The 16973-nt window shown below is 43.4% G+C and overlaps 1 protein-coding gene across 1 annotated transcript in view; it reads right to left on the bottom strand.

The window, feature by feature from the left end:
• The window catches only part of CCDC198 (coiled-coil domain containing 198), a 39039-nt gene that overhangs the window by 19178 nt on the left and 2888 nt on the right, over positions 1-16973 (bottom strand). Inside the window, exon 2 of the mRNA XM_066608254.1 lies at positions 10910-10995. Within this exon, the coding sequence (XP_066464351.1) occupies positions 10910-10995 (86 nt within the window). The remainder of the gene's footprint in view (positions 1-10909; positions 10996-16973) is intronic.

Below are 16973 nucleotides of genomic sequence, written 5' to 3'. Positions count from 1 at the left end.
TTTCCATCTTTTTTTTCTCCTATTTTCTTCAAATTCCTTTTCCTTCATTCTTTTGGTGGGCCAAATCCACTAAGGTATGGGTTCGCGTTGAGCAAACTTTTAGCAAATTTTGACCTAAAACAGAGTTCAACTGTTTTGATTAGCTCAACTCCACTTTTACTATTTAGTCTGAAAGATTCCTTAAAGAACTTGCCTCACATATAGCTGTTTTAATGTATGAAGCAGACAGCTCCTTACATTGTACAGTGGCCCAGGTTGGTATTGCAGGCTCCATTCACTTCAATACGAGACTCAGCGTGCAGTACCAACCTGGGCAGCTGTGCAATGTACGGTGCTGTCTGCTTCCTGTAGCAAAACAACTAGAAGTGGGACAACCCTCTAAGGAATCTTTCAGATATCTTAAGGAAGAATTCTAGCATTTAACTGTTGAGACACTTAAGGTGCTTTTAGACCAATATCACACTTTTAAACCTCTGATTTCTATGCAAGTGCAATGTGTTTTTGCAAAAAAAAAAAATGCATGGGCATCGTGGTACATGCAATTTACACTTGCATTTTTCATGTTTCATGTGAGTGCAATGTGATTTTTAACTCATCTGTACTAAATAATGGGCGAGTTTTCTGTGATATCACAAAAAATAGAACATGCTGCAGTTTTTCCATCTTAATTTACACAGGTGTTTTTTGAGAGGCGTGTTGCTAAGGGGTTAATACATGGCACGAGTTCTATGCACTTTGCAAATGCACAGAACTCATGTGATTTTCTCGCATGTGTATAATAAGCCTTGAGGGGCTGCTGAGTCACAGAATGTGCTTTTATACTCTCCTGCCTCACTGTTGCCTCGCTGTCGGCCTGGGAAGCCAATGCTGGGTGCATGCATCTGACTCGTCATTCTATACATACACACACATTGAGGATTGTGTGTGTGTATGAGGGAACTCAATGAAGAGTTGATTCTGAAGCACATACCAAGTGCCGTCTTCCCAGGCTGACAGTGAAGGAACTAGCACTTTATAGATTTATGTGATTGTTATAAGCTAACCAATTAATATTTTAATGTATGTACGATGCATTCAGAAGGTTTTCAGACCCTTTCACTTTTCACACCCTGTACTCAGAACTTAGTTGTAGCACCTTTGGCAGTGATTAGAGCCTCCAGTCTTCTTGGCTATGATGCCACAAGGTTTGCACATCTAGATTTGGAGATTTTCCACCAATCTTCTCAGTGGATCCTCTCCAGCTCTGTCAGGTTGGATGGGGGTCGTCTGTGGACAGCTGTTTTCAGGTCTCTCCAGAGATGTTCGATTGGGTTAATGTCAGGGCTCTGGCTGGGCCACTCAAGGACATTCACAAAGCTGTCTCTAAACCACTGCTGTGTTGCCTTGGCTGTGTGCTTAGGGTCATTGTCTTGTTGGAAGGTGAACCTTCTGCCCAGTCTGAGGTCCCTTACGCTCTCACAGATGCTGAAAAACACACCCACAGCATGATGCTGTCACCACCAGGCTTCACTGTAGGGATGGTGATGGGCGGGTGATGGGCAGTGCCTGGTTTCCTCCAGATGTATCATTTGGTTTCATCAGACCAGAGAATCTTGTTTCTCTCAGTCTGAGAGTCCTGTAGGTGCTTTTTGCAAACTCCAGGTGGGATTTCATGTGTCTTTTGCTTAGGAGAGGCTTCTTTTTGGCCACTGTGGAGGCTGCAGCGATGCATGACCTTCTGGAAGTTTCTCCCATCTGCACACAGGATCTTTAGAGTTCAGCTGTAGTGACCATTGGGTTCTGTCACCAAGGCCCTTCTCCTCGATTACTAAGTTTGGTGGGTCAGCAGCTCTAGGAAGAGTCCTGGTTGTTTCAAACTTCTTTCATTTAAGAATTATGGAAGCCACTCTACTCTTGGGAACTTTCATGCAGCAGAATTTTATTGTAGCTTCTCCACATCTGTGCCTCCACACAATCCTGTCTCTGAGCTCTACAGGCAGTTCTTTCCTCCTCATGGCTTGGTTTTGGCTCTGATATGCATTGTGAGCTGTGGAATCTTATATAGACAGGGGAATGCCTTTTAAAATGATGTCCAATCAACTGAATTTACAACCAGTGGACTCCAATCAAGGTGCAGAAACATCCCAAAGATGATCAAGAGATGATAAAGAGATAAAAAGATTACAAAGATTTCTACCATTCTGTGTTCACTTTGTCATTATGGGGTACTGAGTGCAGAATGATGGGGAAAAACTTTATTTTTGTTTAATGTGCACAAGACCACAACATAACAAAATGTAAAAAAGTGAAAGGGTCCAAAGACTTTCTGACTGCATCGTTCATTCTGGGGGCATTAGTATTCCTACTGGAAACTAATTGCATTAGCCTTTTCTTGAAGTATACATTTCCCATTGGTTTAGCTATCTTGGGTTGCATGCTATATTTACTTTACTTGTTGCGTCATATGCAAATGCCCATATTGGTGGGACCTGAGATTTACCAGCATTTCCTTTTTCAGTGACTTGCTTGGACGTATTATTAGAGATGAGCGAACGTACTCGTCTGAGCTTGATGCTCGCTCGAGTATTAGCGTACTCGAGACGAGCACCACACGTTACTCGAGTCAATTCCATTTCCTTCCCTGCATGTTTTGTGCCATTTTCTGGCCAATAGACATGCAGGGAAGGCATTACAACTTCCTCCTGTGACATTCCAGCCCTATCCCACCCCCCTGCAGTGAGAGGCTGGCGAGATCAAGTGGCCGCCAAGTATATAAAGCAGTCCCGACCGCAGCTTGCCTCAGACACACGCTGGCAGAGATTAGGAAGAGTGCTGCTGCTGCTATAGGGAGTGTTAGCGTCTTGAAGAACCCCAACGGTCCTTCTTAGGGCCACATCTGACCGTGTGCAGTACTGTTGTGGCTGCTGGGAGCAGTTTTGCACATTTTTTTTGTTTTCATCTTGGGCTATGCAGACTATTGCGTTATCAGTCTACAGCCAATTATACAGAGTATAGGGGCAGTACTGGTCAGGCAGGGACAGTGGTAGTGTAGAATCCTGTCAACAAGTACCCCAAAAAAGCTCCTTCTTAGGGCTACCTCTGACCATGTGCATTACTGTTGTGGCTGCTGGGAGCAGTTTTGCACTTTTTTTTTTTCATCTTGGGCTGTGCAGACTATTGCGTTATCAGTCAGCAGTCAATTATACAGAGTATAGGGGCAGTACTGGTGAGCTAGGGACAGTGGTAGTGTAGAATCCTGTCAACAAGTACCCCAAAAAAGCTCCTCCTTAGGGCTACCTGTGAACGTGTGCATTACTGTTGTAGTGGCTCACTATTAGCCAGCTAGGCCTTTCTGCAGCCCAGCGTATAATTTTTTCGGCGTACAGTGCGCGTTACATAACCGCTGTGACCAGGGGCGTACCTAAAGGCTTAGGGGCCGGGTGCAAAAGTTCAGCTTGGGCCCCCCCGAGCCCTTTTTCCCCCTCGCCCCGTACCTATGCCTGAGGGCCAATGTCCACGTGCGGATTTTATTTATGAAATCTGCGCGTGGCACTCGCACGAAAGATCCATGTGTCTTGCTGCCCATAGGGATGCATTAGCATCAGTAGGGCAGCTAAAAGCATGCAGATGGGATTCCTTCCCGGAGTGCGGGTCACACGCACAGGAAGAAATCGCAGCATGCTCCATTTTCCTGCGGATCTGAGGCACGGATGGCTCCTGTGGCTTCCATTGAAGCCTATGGAAGCCGTTCATATCCGCGGCACAGCCACAGCTGTTTTTGTGCTGTGCCGCGGATACGCAGGAGAACAGGAGATTTTTTTAGATATTGGTGCGCATGCACGTGGCACGCTGCCGGCGTGCCGAGCACGTCCACTGACCGGAAGAATGAAGATCCGGCCAGCACAGAGGGGAGCCCCGCAGCGTCCGGAGAGGTAAGTATTATGTTTTTTTCCTCTCCATGTTTGCGGGCATGTACGGATTTCACTGCAGGATTCAGCTGTGAAATCCGTGCGTCCAAGTGGGCATGAGGCCCAAGAGAGAGCGATGGATAGATACATAGATATGAGAGAGATTCAGAGATAGATAGATAAATAGATAGATATGAGATAGATAGATAGAGAGATATGAGATAGATAGATAGATATTAGATAGATATGGGAGATAGATAGATAGATAGATAGATAGATAGATAGATAGATAGAGAGATAGATAGGAGAAAGATAGATAGATATTAGATAGATAGATAGATAGATAGATAGATATGAGATAGATAGATAGATAGATAAATAGATAGATATGAGATAGATAGATAGATAGATAGATAAATAGATATGAGATAGGAGATAAATAGACATTAGATAGATAAATAGATATGAGATAGATAGATAGATAGATAGATAGATAGAGAGATAGATAGATATGAGAGATAGATAGATTGAGAGATAGATAGATAGATAAATAGATATTAGATAGATAGGAAGATAAATAGATAGATAGATATTAGATAGATAGATATGAGATAGATAGATATAAGATAGATAGATAGATAGATAGATATGAGATAGATAGATAGATAGATAGATAGATAGATAGATAGGAGATATATAGATAGATGGATGTGAGAGATAGATAGATTAGATAGACAGACACATAGCAAGACATACAGACAGGCAGATAGATACATACCCTGGTGCCAGGACTACTTCTTTGGTGAGGAGAGCAGCTGTGTCAGCAGGACGGAAGCAGCAGGGAGATGACCTCATCATCCCTGGTCCACTGGATGCCATGCTGTGCTGGTGAGTCTCTGTCCTCTCTGCTCCCCCCCCCCCCCCCCCCCCCCCCGTCCTCTCTCCAACTTACTTCCTCCTCCCTTCTTCTACTGTTCTCTGTGGCTCCTGCTGTCGGCCAGACCGCACTAAGCACGCGGCCTCCGGTACGCCTATGGCTGTGACCCTCCAAGTGCAGGCCAATAATTGCCTAATTTTTTACACCGCTCTGTGCATCCCGTCAACTTCACGCACAGCGTATGCCCACAGCCGCTGATAGAGGGAAAGACATATACATGCTATCGAGGCTGCTGGTTTTTTTGAAAAAAACTGAAAAGACACTCCTCCTTAGGGCTACCTGTGAGCGTGTGCATTACTATTGTAATGGCTCACTATTAGCCAGCTAGACCTTTCTGCAGCACAGCGTATAATTTTTTCGGCCTACAGTGTGCGTTACATAACAGGATTTCTTTCTGTACTGTCTGTGTGTTCCTGCTAGCCACCCATGCTGCGGGTGCACACAGACTTGCCATAGCGGAGTTGTACCTGCCTGGCACTTTAAAAAAAAGACAGAATGTCTAGGGCATGGCGTGTGGGCCGCAGCCAACATGTATTTCCTCTCACGTAACCTCAGCTATCCCGGGCACTGCAATGGGATTTCTTTCTGTACCGTCTGTGTGTTCCTGCTAGCCACCCATGCTGCAGGTGCACACAGACTTGCCATAGCGGAGTTGTACTTGTCTGTCCCCACTTGGGGGGGGACTTGGGTAGGGTGCAGAGTGCAGATGGTTTACCCCTTGCGTTGTCGATGAGGTATCCGACGCCCAAACAGAATGAGTAGTGTGTGGACACATTGAGTCCCCATTGCTATGTCACTCGCAGAACCTTGGGCCACACAAGGTGATTGCTGGGACAGAGGCTGACCCAGGGCCCGCTCACATACTTCTCACACCGAGTATTGCTGCATTGTGGAGATGTGTAGAAGTGCTGGGCTGGCAGCGGACTCCCCTTTATGCCCACGTTTGCAGCTCCTGACAGAGGTGGCACAGGATTGGAATGAAGATGGAACGTCAATCTATTATTAATTATCAACAGCATTGTGGGCTATCGCCCACACTATTGAAGAGGGTCGCTGCCTGGCCCTGCCAACCCTCTGCAGTGTGTGCCTCCGGTTCCTCCTCATGGCAGACGCACTTATAAATAGACATGAGGGTCGTGTGGCTATGAGGCCAGCGTGTGGCATGAGTGCAGCTGAAGGCTGCGCAGGGGCATTTTTGTGTGCGCTGCGGACGCAGGGTTGTGTGTGTGGGGTGGGGGTGGGGGGGTTGGGCAGCATGTAACCCAGGAGAAGAGGCAGCGGTGTGTCCCGCAGGCAGTGCTTGTGCTTGGTTGGAGGTAGTGTGGTGCTTAGCTAAGGTGTGCCTTGCTAAATGAGGGTTTGTCCGAAGTAAAAATTGTGTGTGTGTGTGTGTGTGTGGAGGGGGGGGGGGGGGGCACTCTTGCCGCTATTGTGGCTTAATAGTGGGACCTGGGAACCTGAGATGCAGCCCTGCATGTTGGTCCCCGCCTGCCCTATCCGTTGCTGTGTCGTTCCCATCACTTTCGTAGGTTTTGCAGATTTGCACAAATGTAAGCCTTAGCGAGCATTGGTCATATACAAAAATGCTTAAGCCGCCCATTGACTTCAATGGGGTTCGTTACTCGAAACAAACCCTCGAGCATCGCGGAAAGCTCGACTCGAGCAACCAGCACCCGAGCCTTTTGATGCTTGCTCATCTCTACATATTATCCTTTCTTTATATAGTTGTAGTTGTGTAAGGCCAACTGTTTTTCTCTTCGTCTTCTTCATCAATATTCCTATAAAAGCTTGTACATTTTTTTGCATATCTAAATGTGCTCCTTTTTTAGGGCTCATGTCCACGGGGAAAATATGATTTAAGATCCGCAGCGGATCTCCCGCGCGCGGATCCGCACCCCATAGGGATGCATTGACCACCCGCGGGTAGATAAATACCCGCGGATGGTCAATAAAAGAGATTTTTTAAAAAATGGAGCATGAAAAAATCCGGACCATGCTCCATTTTCATGCGGGTCTCCCGCGGGGACGGCTCCCGCGGGCTTCTATTGAAGCCTATGGAAGCCGTCCGGATCCGCGGGAGACCAAAAATAGGAATTTAAAAGAATTACTCACCCGGAGCGGGCGCTGAAGGTCTTCTCTTCCTCACGGCCGCATCTCCCTTGCTTCGGCTCGGCGGATGTGCCCGGCGCATGCGCGCGGCACGTCGACGACGTGCCGGCGACGTGCCGCCGGCGTGAGGAATTCATCCGCCGGACGAAAATGAAGATCCGGCCGTGAGGAAGAGCAGAGCGTCCCCGCCCGCTACAGATAGGTAAATGCTTTTAAATTCCTATTTTCAGCGCTCATGTCCGCGGGGCAGGAGGGACCCGCTGCAGATTCTCCATGGAGAATCTGCAGCGGATCTGATTTTCCCCGTGGACATGAGGCCTTAATGGATTACAAAGTTCTTGTTTAATACAGATGTTTACTGTAGGTCTATAGTAAAATATAAACAGTCCTACAATCTTTGGTATTTTTTTTAAACTTTTTCTATGTTTCTTGGGTCCATGGTGTTTTTGGTAAATCGCAGAAGACCTGTGTGAATAAAAAGAGCTACCAAAAAAACACCTGTACGAAAAATGCAGACATTATCCAAGAAATTGTAATTGAGATTTTTTTCTTTTTTTTTCTACCCAAGAGACACCAGGAAAAACTCTGTCTGTGGATACCCTAAGGCCATTTTCAGATGAGCGTATTGTAATATGTCCATAAAATGGCTCTGTATGACAGACGACATTACAACTGTATGTCATCAATATTTCATCAGTATTTCATAGAATCCTAGAATGGTAGAGTTGGAAGGGACCTCCAGGGTCACGTGTCCAACCCTCTGCTCAGTGCAGGATCACTAAATCATCCCAGACAGATGTCTGTCCAGCCTTTGTTTGAAGATTTCCATAGAAGGAAAACTCACCACCTCCTGTGGTAACCTGTTCCACTCATTGATCCCCTCACTGTCAGAAAGTTTTTTTTAATATCTAATTTGTGTCTCTTCCCTTTCAGTTTCATCCCATTGCTTCTAGTCTTATTTGCCACTGTATATTTTTTTTTCTATTGGACAAATACTGATCCATATTTACTCAGTAGAAAAGAATACGGAGGCAAAGATAGGAAAAATAGGTCATACTGCGTTTTTAAAAAACGGCCATGTGAATATATAGATTTACATTAGCTCCGTATTCCAGTCCGCAAAATACAGAGCAAATACAGAGCTACAATACGCTGGTCTAAAAGTGTCCTAAATCAGACATTTTTATCTAGTCGCAGATCTTCCTTTTAAGGCGGGATCGGCCTCTATTCGCATGCATTATAAAATGAATGAAGCACTTTGATGGTTTATGTGAATGTACCAAACAATTCATATTCATTTCTTATATGATGGTGGTTGTCAAACCTCCCACGGCTCAGTAATACAATTGACACTTCTTACTTTGAAGTGGAAAGATGCCATCTGTTTGTAAATGATGCTCTGTCAGAAGAGACCCCGTATCTTGTGCTCCTTTTATGTAATTCCCAAACTATGTATTGCACAGAACTGCGTTCGATTAGCGAGTCTTTGTCGGATTGTACCAGCGCCAAATACAATGCTTCATTTAATTGACTCTAAATATTCTCAGCATAGGCTCCATTACAAGCAGCTCCAAGCATGGATCCTCAATGATCTGTAACACTATCTAGCCGGGTAGAGCTGTAAAGCAGTTAATGACACATTTTATGTCGTAGGACTGGGCTTCTAGAGAGACATTAATGCAGTCACTTTGCTGATCATCACAATGTAAAACCCATGGCATTATTACACCACAGGGATTTGTATAGATCCCAACCTCCACATGGGCTATTAAATCAGTGATGGTTAATCTGGCTTCACAGCAGTTTACTAGATTGTTTTTAGTTACTATGAATTGCACACATGCATAATGTGAATGTGGCCACTAGATGGCAGCAGCTATTATCATAAAAATGTAGAATATCGCTAAACAGAGCAGCAAAAGCTCAATAATCAAAAATTTACAAATGCAACTTTAAAAGATCAGTTTTAAACAAAATATAACAAAAAAATAAAATATCTAATACAGGAAAGCTAAACACAGATATCAGAGAGAGACAGTTCTTATTGGACTCTGTATGTCTGTGTAACGGCACAGCAGGTTGGTGTGAAGGTATCAGCGCTGGACCAGATGATGCATTTGCCAATGCATGCTCATGGTCATTCGGCGCTGGACGCTAACAAATTAACATATCTCTTCTGTCTATTAACTAATTGGCTGTCTGTTATCCCGGCCAGCCTGTTGGTAATTTTGGTTATTTATGCTGATTCCTCTGTTCCGAGGATAGCAGTTATATAATTCAGTTTCCTGGGATTCCTCGTCTTGTTAACTGGTAGTGTGGAGTGGTTACTTTTTGTCAATGTATTGTGCTGTTTCTTATTCAGCATTAATTTGTACCCTTTTCTCCTTGTGCGATTTGTTCCTTTCTTGTATCTTTTGTCACATGTTCTCTGTATATTTACAGGATACTGTGTGGTTCATCCCTGGTGCTTGTGTCTCTCCCATACTTAATCTAAGTTCATTTCTGGGAAGCCCAAGGTTCCTGCTGCAGGGTTGCCCTTTTCAGGGCAGGTGATCCACTTGTTAGGCAGATTCAACTACTTTAAGGTCAGGGATAGGTCCCGACCCTTCCTCGTCATTTGCCCTGGTGTGTATCCCATCTCTCTGTCATAAATTACTAGATAAATTAGAATAAGCAAATTTCACCCTATTATATGTCTGCATGGACAACACACTTGGGCAGTTGTAGAGAACATCAATCAGGGAAACGTGAATTATCTTGGCAATAACCCTATCAGATAGTTATGCATCCTTCTCTGCTTTTACCTGTCTGGCTTCAACTTTCAGTTAGCCAGAATTGACTCCAGTACATCCATGTATATCACAAATGACATTATCTTACCTTGATTAATTGGTTATTAGATATATTACATAGTGAGATCATTTATGCTTGATTTTTAATTTTGGATATTGACTGGCAGTTCCCTAACTCATTTACTGTGTGGGGAAAACACATTAGAACTTGATGATCTTGGGGTTTCTTAGATCTTAAATTGAATTTATGAAAAACTGATGTTCATATGGGACTATTTGGACGTATTTAGGACTTTTTTATGTTATCCTTTTGTGATAGATGGACATTATGAGACTTTATTTTGAAGACCACTAATGCTGTAAACTGGGCTCCCTGTACCCTTCCCTCATCAGGTATTTTCTTTGCTAGTTACTCCTTAATGTAGGGGGTACTAGGGAAAGGTTGGTAAACAGGGTTGCTTTTATCAGGGCGGTTGCTCTTTATAGGCACTGTGTATAGGGTGCAATTAGGTTTCTTTAATCTAGGAATTTATGATATTAAATAGAAGTTAAAGGTGGCTTTAGCTTTAGCAGCTGTCCCAACGATTATCATCCCTATGCTTTTACACAGGAGCGATAGTCGTTCAGTAAATACAGCTCAAGCGCAAGGTGGAACATGCCAGACACTGAACAGATAGCCGTTCATAGATGAATGACTGCCTGCTTACATGGGCTGATAGTCCCTTAGTTTTTAGGAGAGCTGAAAACCAAGTGACTCCAACAAGGGAGTGATTCGTGTTCACCTGCTCTGTCGGGTCCTGTGTTTACATGGGATGACAGTTGCCTGTAATCACTTTTTTGAGAGAATACACAGGTGGCTATCACCCATATGAAGCCACCATAAGTTTTAATTTATAAACAGGGGTACTACAATACTTTTCTAAAACTAATTGCTTGGCCCTTGCTGAGTATCAATGAGGTCTTTGGTTTTTCAGTGATGCCTCTGAATGTTTTCATTCACTGACAGCAATTCACTGGTTGATGATGGGTAACAGTGATTAAGCATCATTACCTTAGAAGTGGCTTAAGTTCTTTTAGTTTACCACCCTACATCACCAAGAGATCAACATATTTCTACATTTGTAGATTTGCTGTTACCATAAAATCCAAGTAACTCCATAGGATGCCAGTTAAACTCATCTTACTTGGAGCCTTCGTGGAGGGTGCTTCTTAATAATGCTAGATGTGTCTCCGTTATCCAGAGGAACATCAAAGGAAAGGGGCCTGGGTACTTTAAAGAAAAAAAGGAGAAATACACTTAAAAGTGAAAGTCTGAGAATTCGATCAATACTTTATAGGTCATAATCCTCTCTAATCCTTCCCGACCGCATCCTTTTGGTATTATTTCAGAGACTTGAATATCTTAATTACGCAGGACAATGAGACTTGGCACATACAAGAAAAAGTAAGTGAACCCTTTGGAATTGCCTGGATTTCTACATTTATTACTAATAAAATGTGGTCTGTTTGCTATCAAAGTGACAATTATAGACCAACACAGTCTAGCTGAACTAACAACATAGAAACAGTTGTACCATTCATGTCTTTTATTGGGCACATTGAGTAAACATCCACAACACAGGCAGAAAAAGTATAGGAAGTAAACTCTTTAGGTCAAATGCCCACAGACAGAGTATCACTGCGAAATACGTGGCCAGACATCAGCCACGAATTCCGTAGCAATGTACGTCTACAGACATGTCATGTTACATGATTCTCCCCTGTCACGAGCGGAAATCAACTGCGATTTCCGCTTGTAGGGGAGAATCGCAGCATGTTGTATTCTATTTGGAAAATCGTGTGGACGGCTTCCACACGTCCCGCAATCCTTCTGCTGTGAGCACAGCAGAAGTACTGTGAGAATCCACGTCACCGCCCAGCGCCAGCATGTCACGCGCTGCACTGTTCATGTTTCCCGAGCGAGCAACTCGCGGCGGATCCAGAGAGAGGTGAGTATAGGGTCTCTGGGGGGCGCCAGGTCTGATTCCGCTGCGATATTTCGCAGGCGGAATCTGACCCGGCCATGAGCATGAGCCCTTAGAATTAACTGGATTGCTGCATTGAGTACAAATAAAATGGGGTCTGATTGATGTCTAAATCACAATTGGGGTGCTATTATTTACACACTTCTGGCTGATAATCCTGCTAATTGTGAGGACTCACACACACGGGCGGATTTTTGCTGCGGAGTCTGGGCTGGCATCCGCCTCCGGGAGTTTAAAAAAATATATCTGTACTGCGCATGTCTGACGGCGAGCTGTACAGACCATCCGCAGTACAGGGAAGCTGGAAGAAGACACTGCGTGGACTGCGTGGACACTGGTGAAGAAGACGACAGGTACATATGGTCACCCGCCGCAGTTAGGGCCGAATTCCGTACGGGATTCCCAGCTGGAATCCGGACCTGTGCATTCGGCCTTAAACTTCAATTGGAAGCCAGGTGCAGCCTGGTAATTTTCACTATTACACATTTCAATTTAGAGATATGATTAGAAGTGTGGGTTTTATATGTGGATTGCACAAATAATCAAGGCCACCTGCACACGGCAGAGCCAGATTCCGCATGCGGGAGACCGCAACGGAATCCGACCCTGACTACAGCCGGCGTTCGCACGTACCTGTAATTTTGCTTCTTTATCCATGCTGCAGATGGACCCGACCCATCGGACATGCGCAGTACAGATTTTTTTTCAAATGTTTATTTTTCCCGCACCGTCGCTAGGCGATGACGCAGAATCCGCGACCTGCCCGCAATGTTAATTGCGGAAGGGCCGCAGGCTGGGCGGCTTCCATTGACTTTAATGGAAGCCGTCTGTGCGGATACAGTAAGAATATGGAGCATGCATATGAGACAAAAGTGGAATTTCTTAGCACAAATACACAATGCTGTTTGGATTTCGAGATTCAAATTATGCCTCTGCCTATGTATATAAATCCTTTGCCTGATCCTTCACATTTGCATCTTTCTGGATATATCAGAATGCTAATATTTATTTTACCATTATTTCATAGCCTGCAACTTCATAATTTTTTTTCTTCATTTGTCCTACCACTTAACTCAGTTCAATTCCTGCCAACATTCCCTATTTGGCATTCCTCCAGATACCCTGTCATGTTCACATATTTCCTTGGTTGGCACACTGTCCTGATATCATCTGACATACTTGCCAATTTTCCTGTCTATGATACTAATCTGTTACGCCCCAACAGTTTTCGTTAAGAAAAAAAAACTGCTCTGCTTTGGCATATGGGAACACTAAAGAAAGATTTTATTCTGGATATTTTTGTCCCTAGTCAAATAAAATGAAATGTGTAATTGTTCCAAGACATAATTATTAACAGCTTGAGGTAAATATTAACAGCACTCCTGCGTTCCTAGTAGGCTGCTTCGTATGACCTGACCGTTGCTCGCTCTCTTCTGGTTTGCAAGTTAACATTCTGAATAATCAACGTAAATAGGCAAATAACATACATAGTAACGTAGTATGTTAGGCTGAATGAAGACAATGTCCATCTAGTTCAGCCAGTTTAGACCCCCTCCCTTGTTGATCCAAAGGAAGGCAAAAAAAAAACCCCAATGAGGCAGAAGCCAATTTAGCTAATTTGGAGGAAAAAATTCCTTCCGGATTCCATAATGGCAGTCAGAATAATCCCTGGATCAACGTTTCAGTTCTACCTGACTCCAAGACCTGGATCAACAACCCCGCTGGTCATCTAACGTCTATATCCTGTAATATCATAGCACTCTAGAAAGACATCTAGTCTTAAATTCCTCCATTGATTTTGCCATCATCACGTCCTCAGGCAGAGAGTGCCACAGTCTCACTGCTCTTACAGTAAAGAGCCCCCTTCTGTGTTGGTGATGAAACCTCCTTTTTTCTAGACATAGATGATGCCCTCTTGTTACCGTCGCAGACCTGGGTATAAGCAGATCATGGGAGAGATCCTGTATTTATACATAATTATTTAATCGCCCCTTAACCGTCTTTTTTCCAGGGTGAATAATCCTAATTTTGATAGCCTCTCTGGGTATTCCAGTCCTCCCATTCTGTTTATTAATTTAGTTGCTCTTCTTTGAACCCCCTCAAGCACTGAAACATTTTTCCTGAGCACCGGGGACCAGAATTGTACGCAGTATTCCATGTAAGGCCTGACAAGTGCCTTATATAGTGGAAGAATAATGTTCTCGTCCCTCGCCCCTATACCTCTTTTAACGCCTTGAGTGGCACGCCCGGAAATTTTCCGTGCCGAGCTCCACTGCCGATAGTGATATAGCCCGGAAGATTTCCAGGCTATGTATCACTATGGGAGCTGCAGAGCACAATGCCACAAGCTGTGACAGTGTGCTCTGCCTGCACAGACCCACAGAGAACACTGCAGGGCTTTGAAAACCAGCAGAAGATATTGCCGATCTACCGGCAATCTCCAGCTTCTAAGTCTCCTGCTTTGTTTATAGGTTGCCATAGAGACCATCGGTTTGTCAGAAGCAAGCCGACGGTCTCTGTGGCAGGGAGAGCTGTTGCTTGGCTGTCAGAGGACAAGCAGGCACCAGCTCTTACAGCAGAGATCAGAGAAAACCTCTGATCTCTGCTGTGTTAACCCTTTACATGCTGCAGTCTATGTGACTATAGCATGTAAAGGGCTGTCACTGCAGCATGTAAAGGGCTGTCACCATCGGACCCCCAGAAAGTGATCAGGGGGTCCTGATAGGTCCCTGTGTAAGTCCCCTAAAGGGACAAAAATATAAAAAAAATTAAAAAAAATTAAAATAAAAACACTTGTCTCCCTTTACTTTGTAAAAAATTAAAAATGAAATCACACATGTGGTATCAGTGCGTCATAATGACCCAGAGAAGCAAGTTGGTACATTATTTAACCCCTTAATGACATGGCCCCTTTTTTTCTTTTTTCCCCCCATTTCTCTTTTTCCTCCCCCTGTTTAAAAAATCATAACTCTTTTATTTATCCATCGATGTCGCTGTATGAGGGCTTGTTTTTTTGCGGGACGAGTTGTATTTTTCAAAGGTGCTATTTAAAGTACCATATAATGTATAAAAAACTTTGACAAAATTCTAAGTGGAGTAAAATGAAAAAAAAAAAGACATTCTGTCATCTTTCAGTCCGTCTTGTTTCTACGGCACACAAACTGCAACAAAAATGACATAATAACTTTATTCTATGGGTCAGTACGATTGCTACGATACCAAACGTGTATGGTTTTTTTTTGCTGTAGTACTTGTATTTTTTTAAAAGACATTTAATTTTTTAAAATTATTTTCTGCTGCATCTTCTGCGTACAATAACTTTTTTTATTTTTCTGTTGACGTAGTTAAGCGAGGGCTCATTTTTTGCAGGATATCCTGTAGTTTATGTTGGTATCAATCCGGAATACATACGACTTTTTGTTCGCTTTTTATTGCATTTTTTCTGGGAAACAGGGTGACTGAAAAAGTGCATGTGTGGCGTTCTTTATTTTTTTTTAGAACTACGTTCACTGTGCAGGGTAAATAATACAGTACTTTGATAGATCGGACATTTATGGACGCAGCGATACCAAATTTGTATTTTTCTTTTAGGATTTAGATTTTTTATTATAGATATGGCAAAAGAAGGGTGATTTAAACTTTTATTCCTTTTTTTTTTTTTAAGTGTGAAAAAGTCATGAAAAAGAAAAATAAGTATTACAATTTGGTATTGGCATAATCGTACTGGCCTGTAGAATTACTTCAATACATTATTTATACTGCTTAGAGAATGCAGTGAAAAAGAAAAATAAAAAACATGCCAGAATTACAGATTTTGTTAATCTTGCCACTAGAAAAAATGGAATAAAAAACGATCAAAATTTTACGTTCCAAAAAATTACCGTATATACCGGCGTATAAGGCGACGGGGAGTATAAGACGACCCCCCAACTTTCACCTTATACGCCGGTATTCAGTGGAGAAAAAAAAAAAATCATTACTCACCTCCCCCGGCGTCCTGTCGCGCTCCGGCAGGATGTCGCTCGCTTCTCGTCCCCGGCGCAGCATTGCTTTCTGAATGCGGGGCTTGAAATCCCCGCTTCCAGAAAGCTAATACACACGCCGGCAGCCATGACATCATTGAATGGCTGTGATTGGCTAAAACACACGTGGCTTCAGCCAATCACACTATTCAATGACATCATTGAATGGCTGTGATTGGCTAAAACACACGTGGCTTCAGCCAATCACACTATTCAATGACATCATTGAATGGGTGTGATTGCTAACACGTGCGCCTTCAGCCAATCACAGCCATTCAATGCTGTCATGGCTGCCGGCGTGTGTACTAGCTTTCTGGAAGCGGGGATTTCAAGCCCCGCATTCAGAAAGCAATGCTGCGCCGGGGACGAGGAGCGAGCGACATCCTGCCGGAGCGCGACAGAACGCCGGGGGAGGTGAGTAATGAATTTTTTTTTTTTACACTTTTTTTTTTTTTGTATTGCCGGCGCATAAGACGACCCCCGACTTCAGACCCGATTTTTTGGGGTTCAAAAGTCGTCTTATACGCCGGTATATACGGTAGATAAATGAAGACTAGAGTTCATCCTGCAAAAAACAAGGCCTTCTAGAGCTCTGGCAATGGAAAAATAAAATTAATACGGCTCTTGGAATGTGGCGACACAAAAGCAAATCTTTTTAAAAAAAAAAAATGCTTAAAATGTACAAAAATAGCGAAACATAAAAACTGTATAAACTCGGTATCACCAGAATCGTGTGACTCAGAGAATAACGTTATCACATTATTTATTCTGCACGCTGAACGCCGTAAAAATTAAATCCAAAAAACTAATTGCAGAATTTCTTTTTTTTCCCCCAATCTCCCTACAAATATTTTTACAAAAGTTATGCAATACATTATATATACCCAAAAATGATGCCATCAAAAAGTACAACTTGTCCCACAAAAAACAAGCCCTCATATGGCCATGTCAATGGAAAAATGAAAAAGTTATGAAATTCAATGATTAGACCATTCAAAAAACCTGCCCTGGTGGGCTCGACAGGGTCGTAGGAAACCCGCCACTCAAGGGGTTAATACACCTCAAGACTTTATTAGCTTTTGCAGCAGCTGACAGGCATTGGTTACTCCAGTTTAATCTATAATTCACTAGTACCCTCATGTCTTTTTTCATATCACTTTTCCCTAGCAGTACCCCATTTAGTGTGTATTGGTGACATCCGT

This window comes from Eleutherodactylus coqui, chromosome 6 (assembly GCF_035609145.1).
Source record: "Eleutherodactylus coqui strain aEleCoq1 chromosome 6, aEleCoq1.hap1, whole genome shotgun sequence".
NCBI lineage: Eukaryota > Metazoa > Chordata > Amphibia > Anura > Eleutherodactylidae > Eleutherodactylus > Eleutherodactylus coqui.
This window is presented reverse-complemented; position numbering and strand designations above follow the sequence as displayed.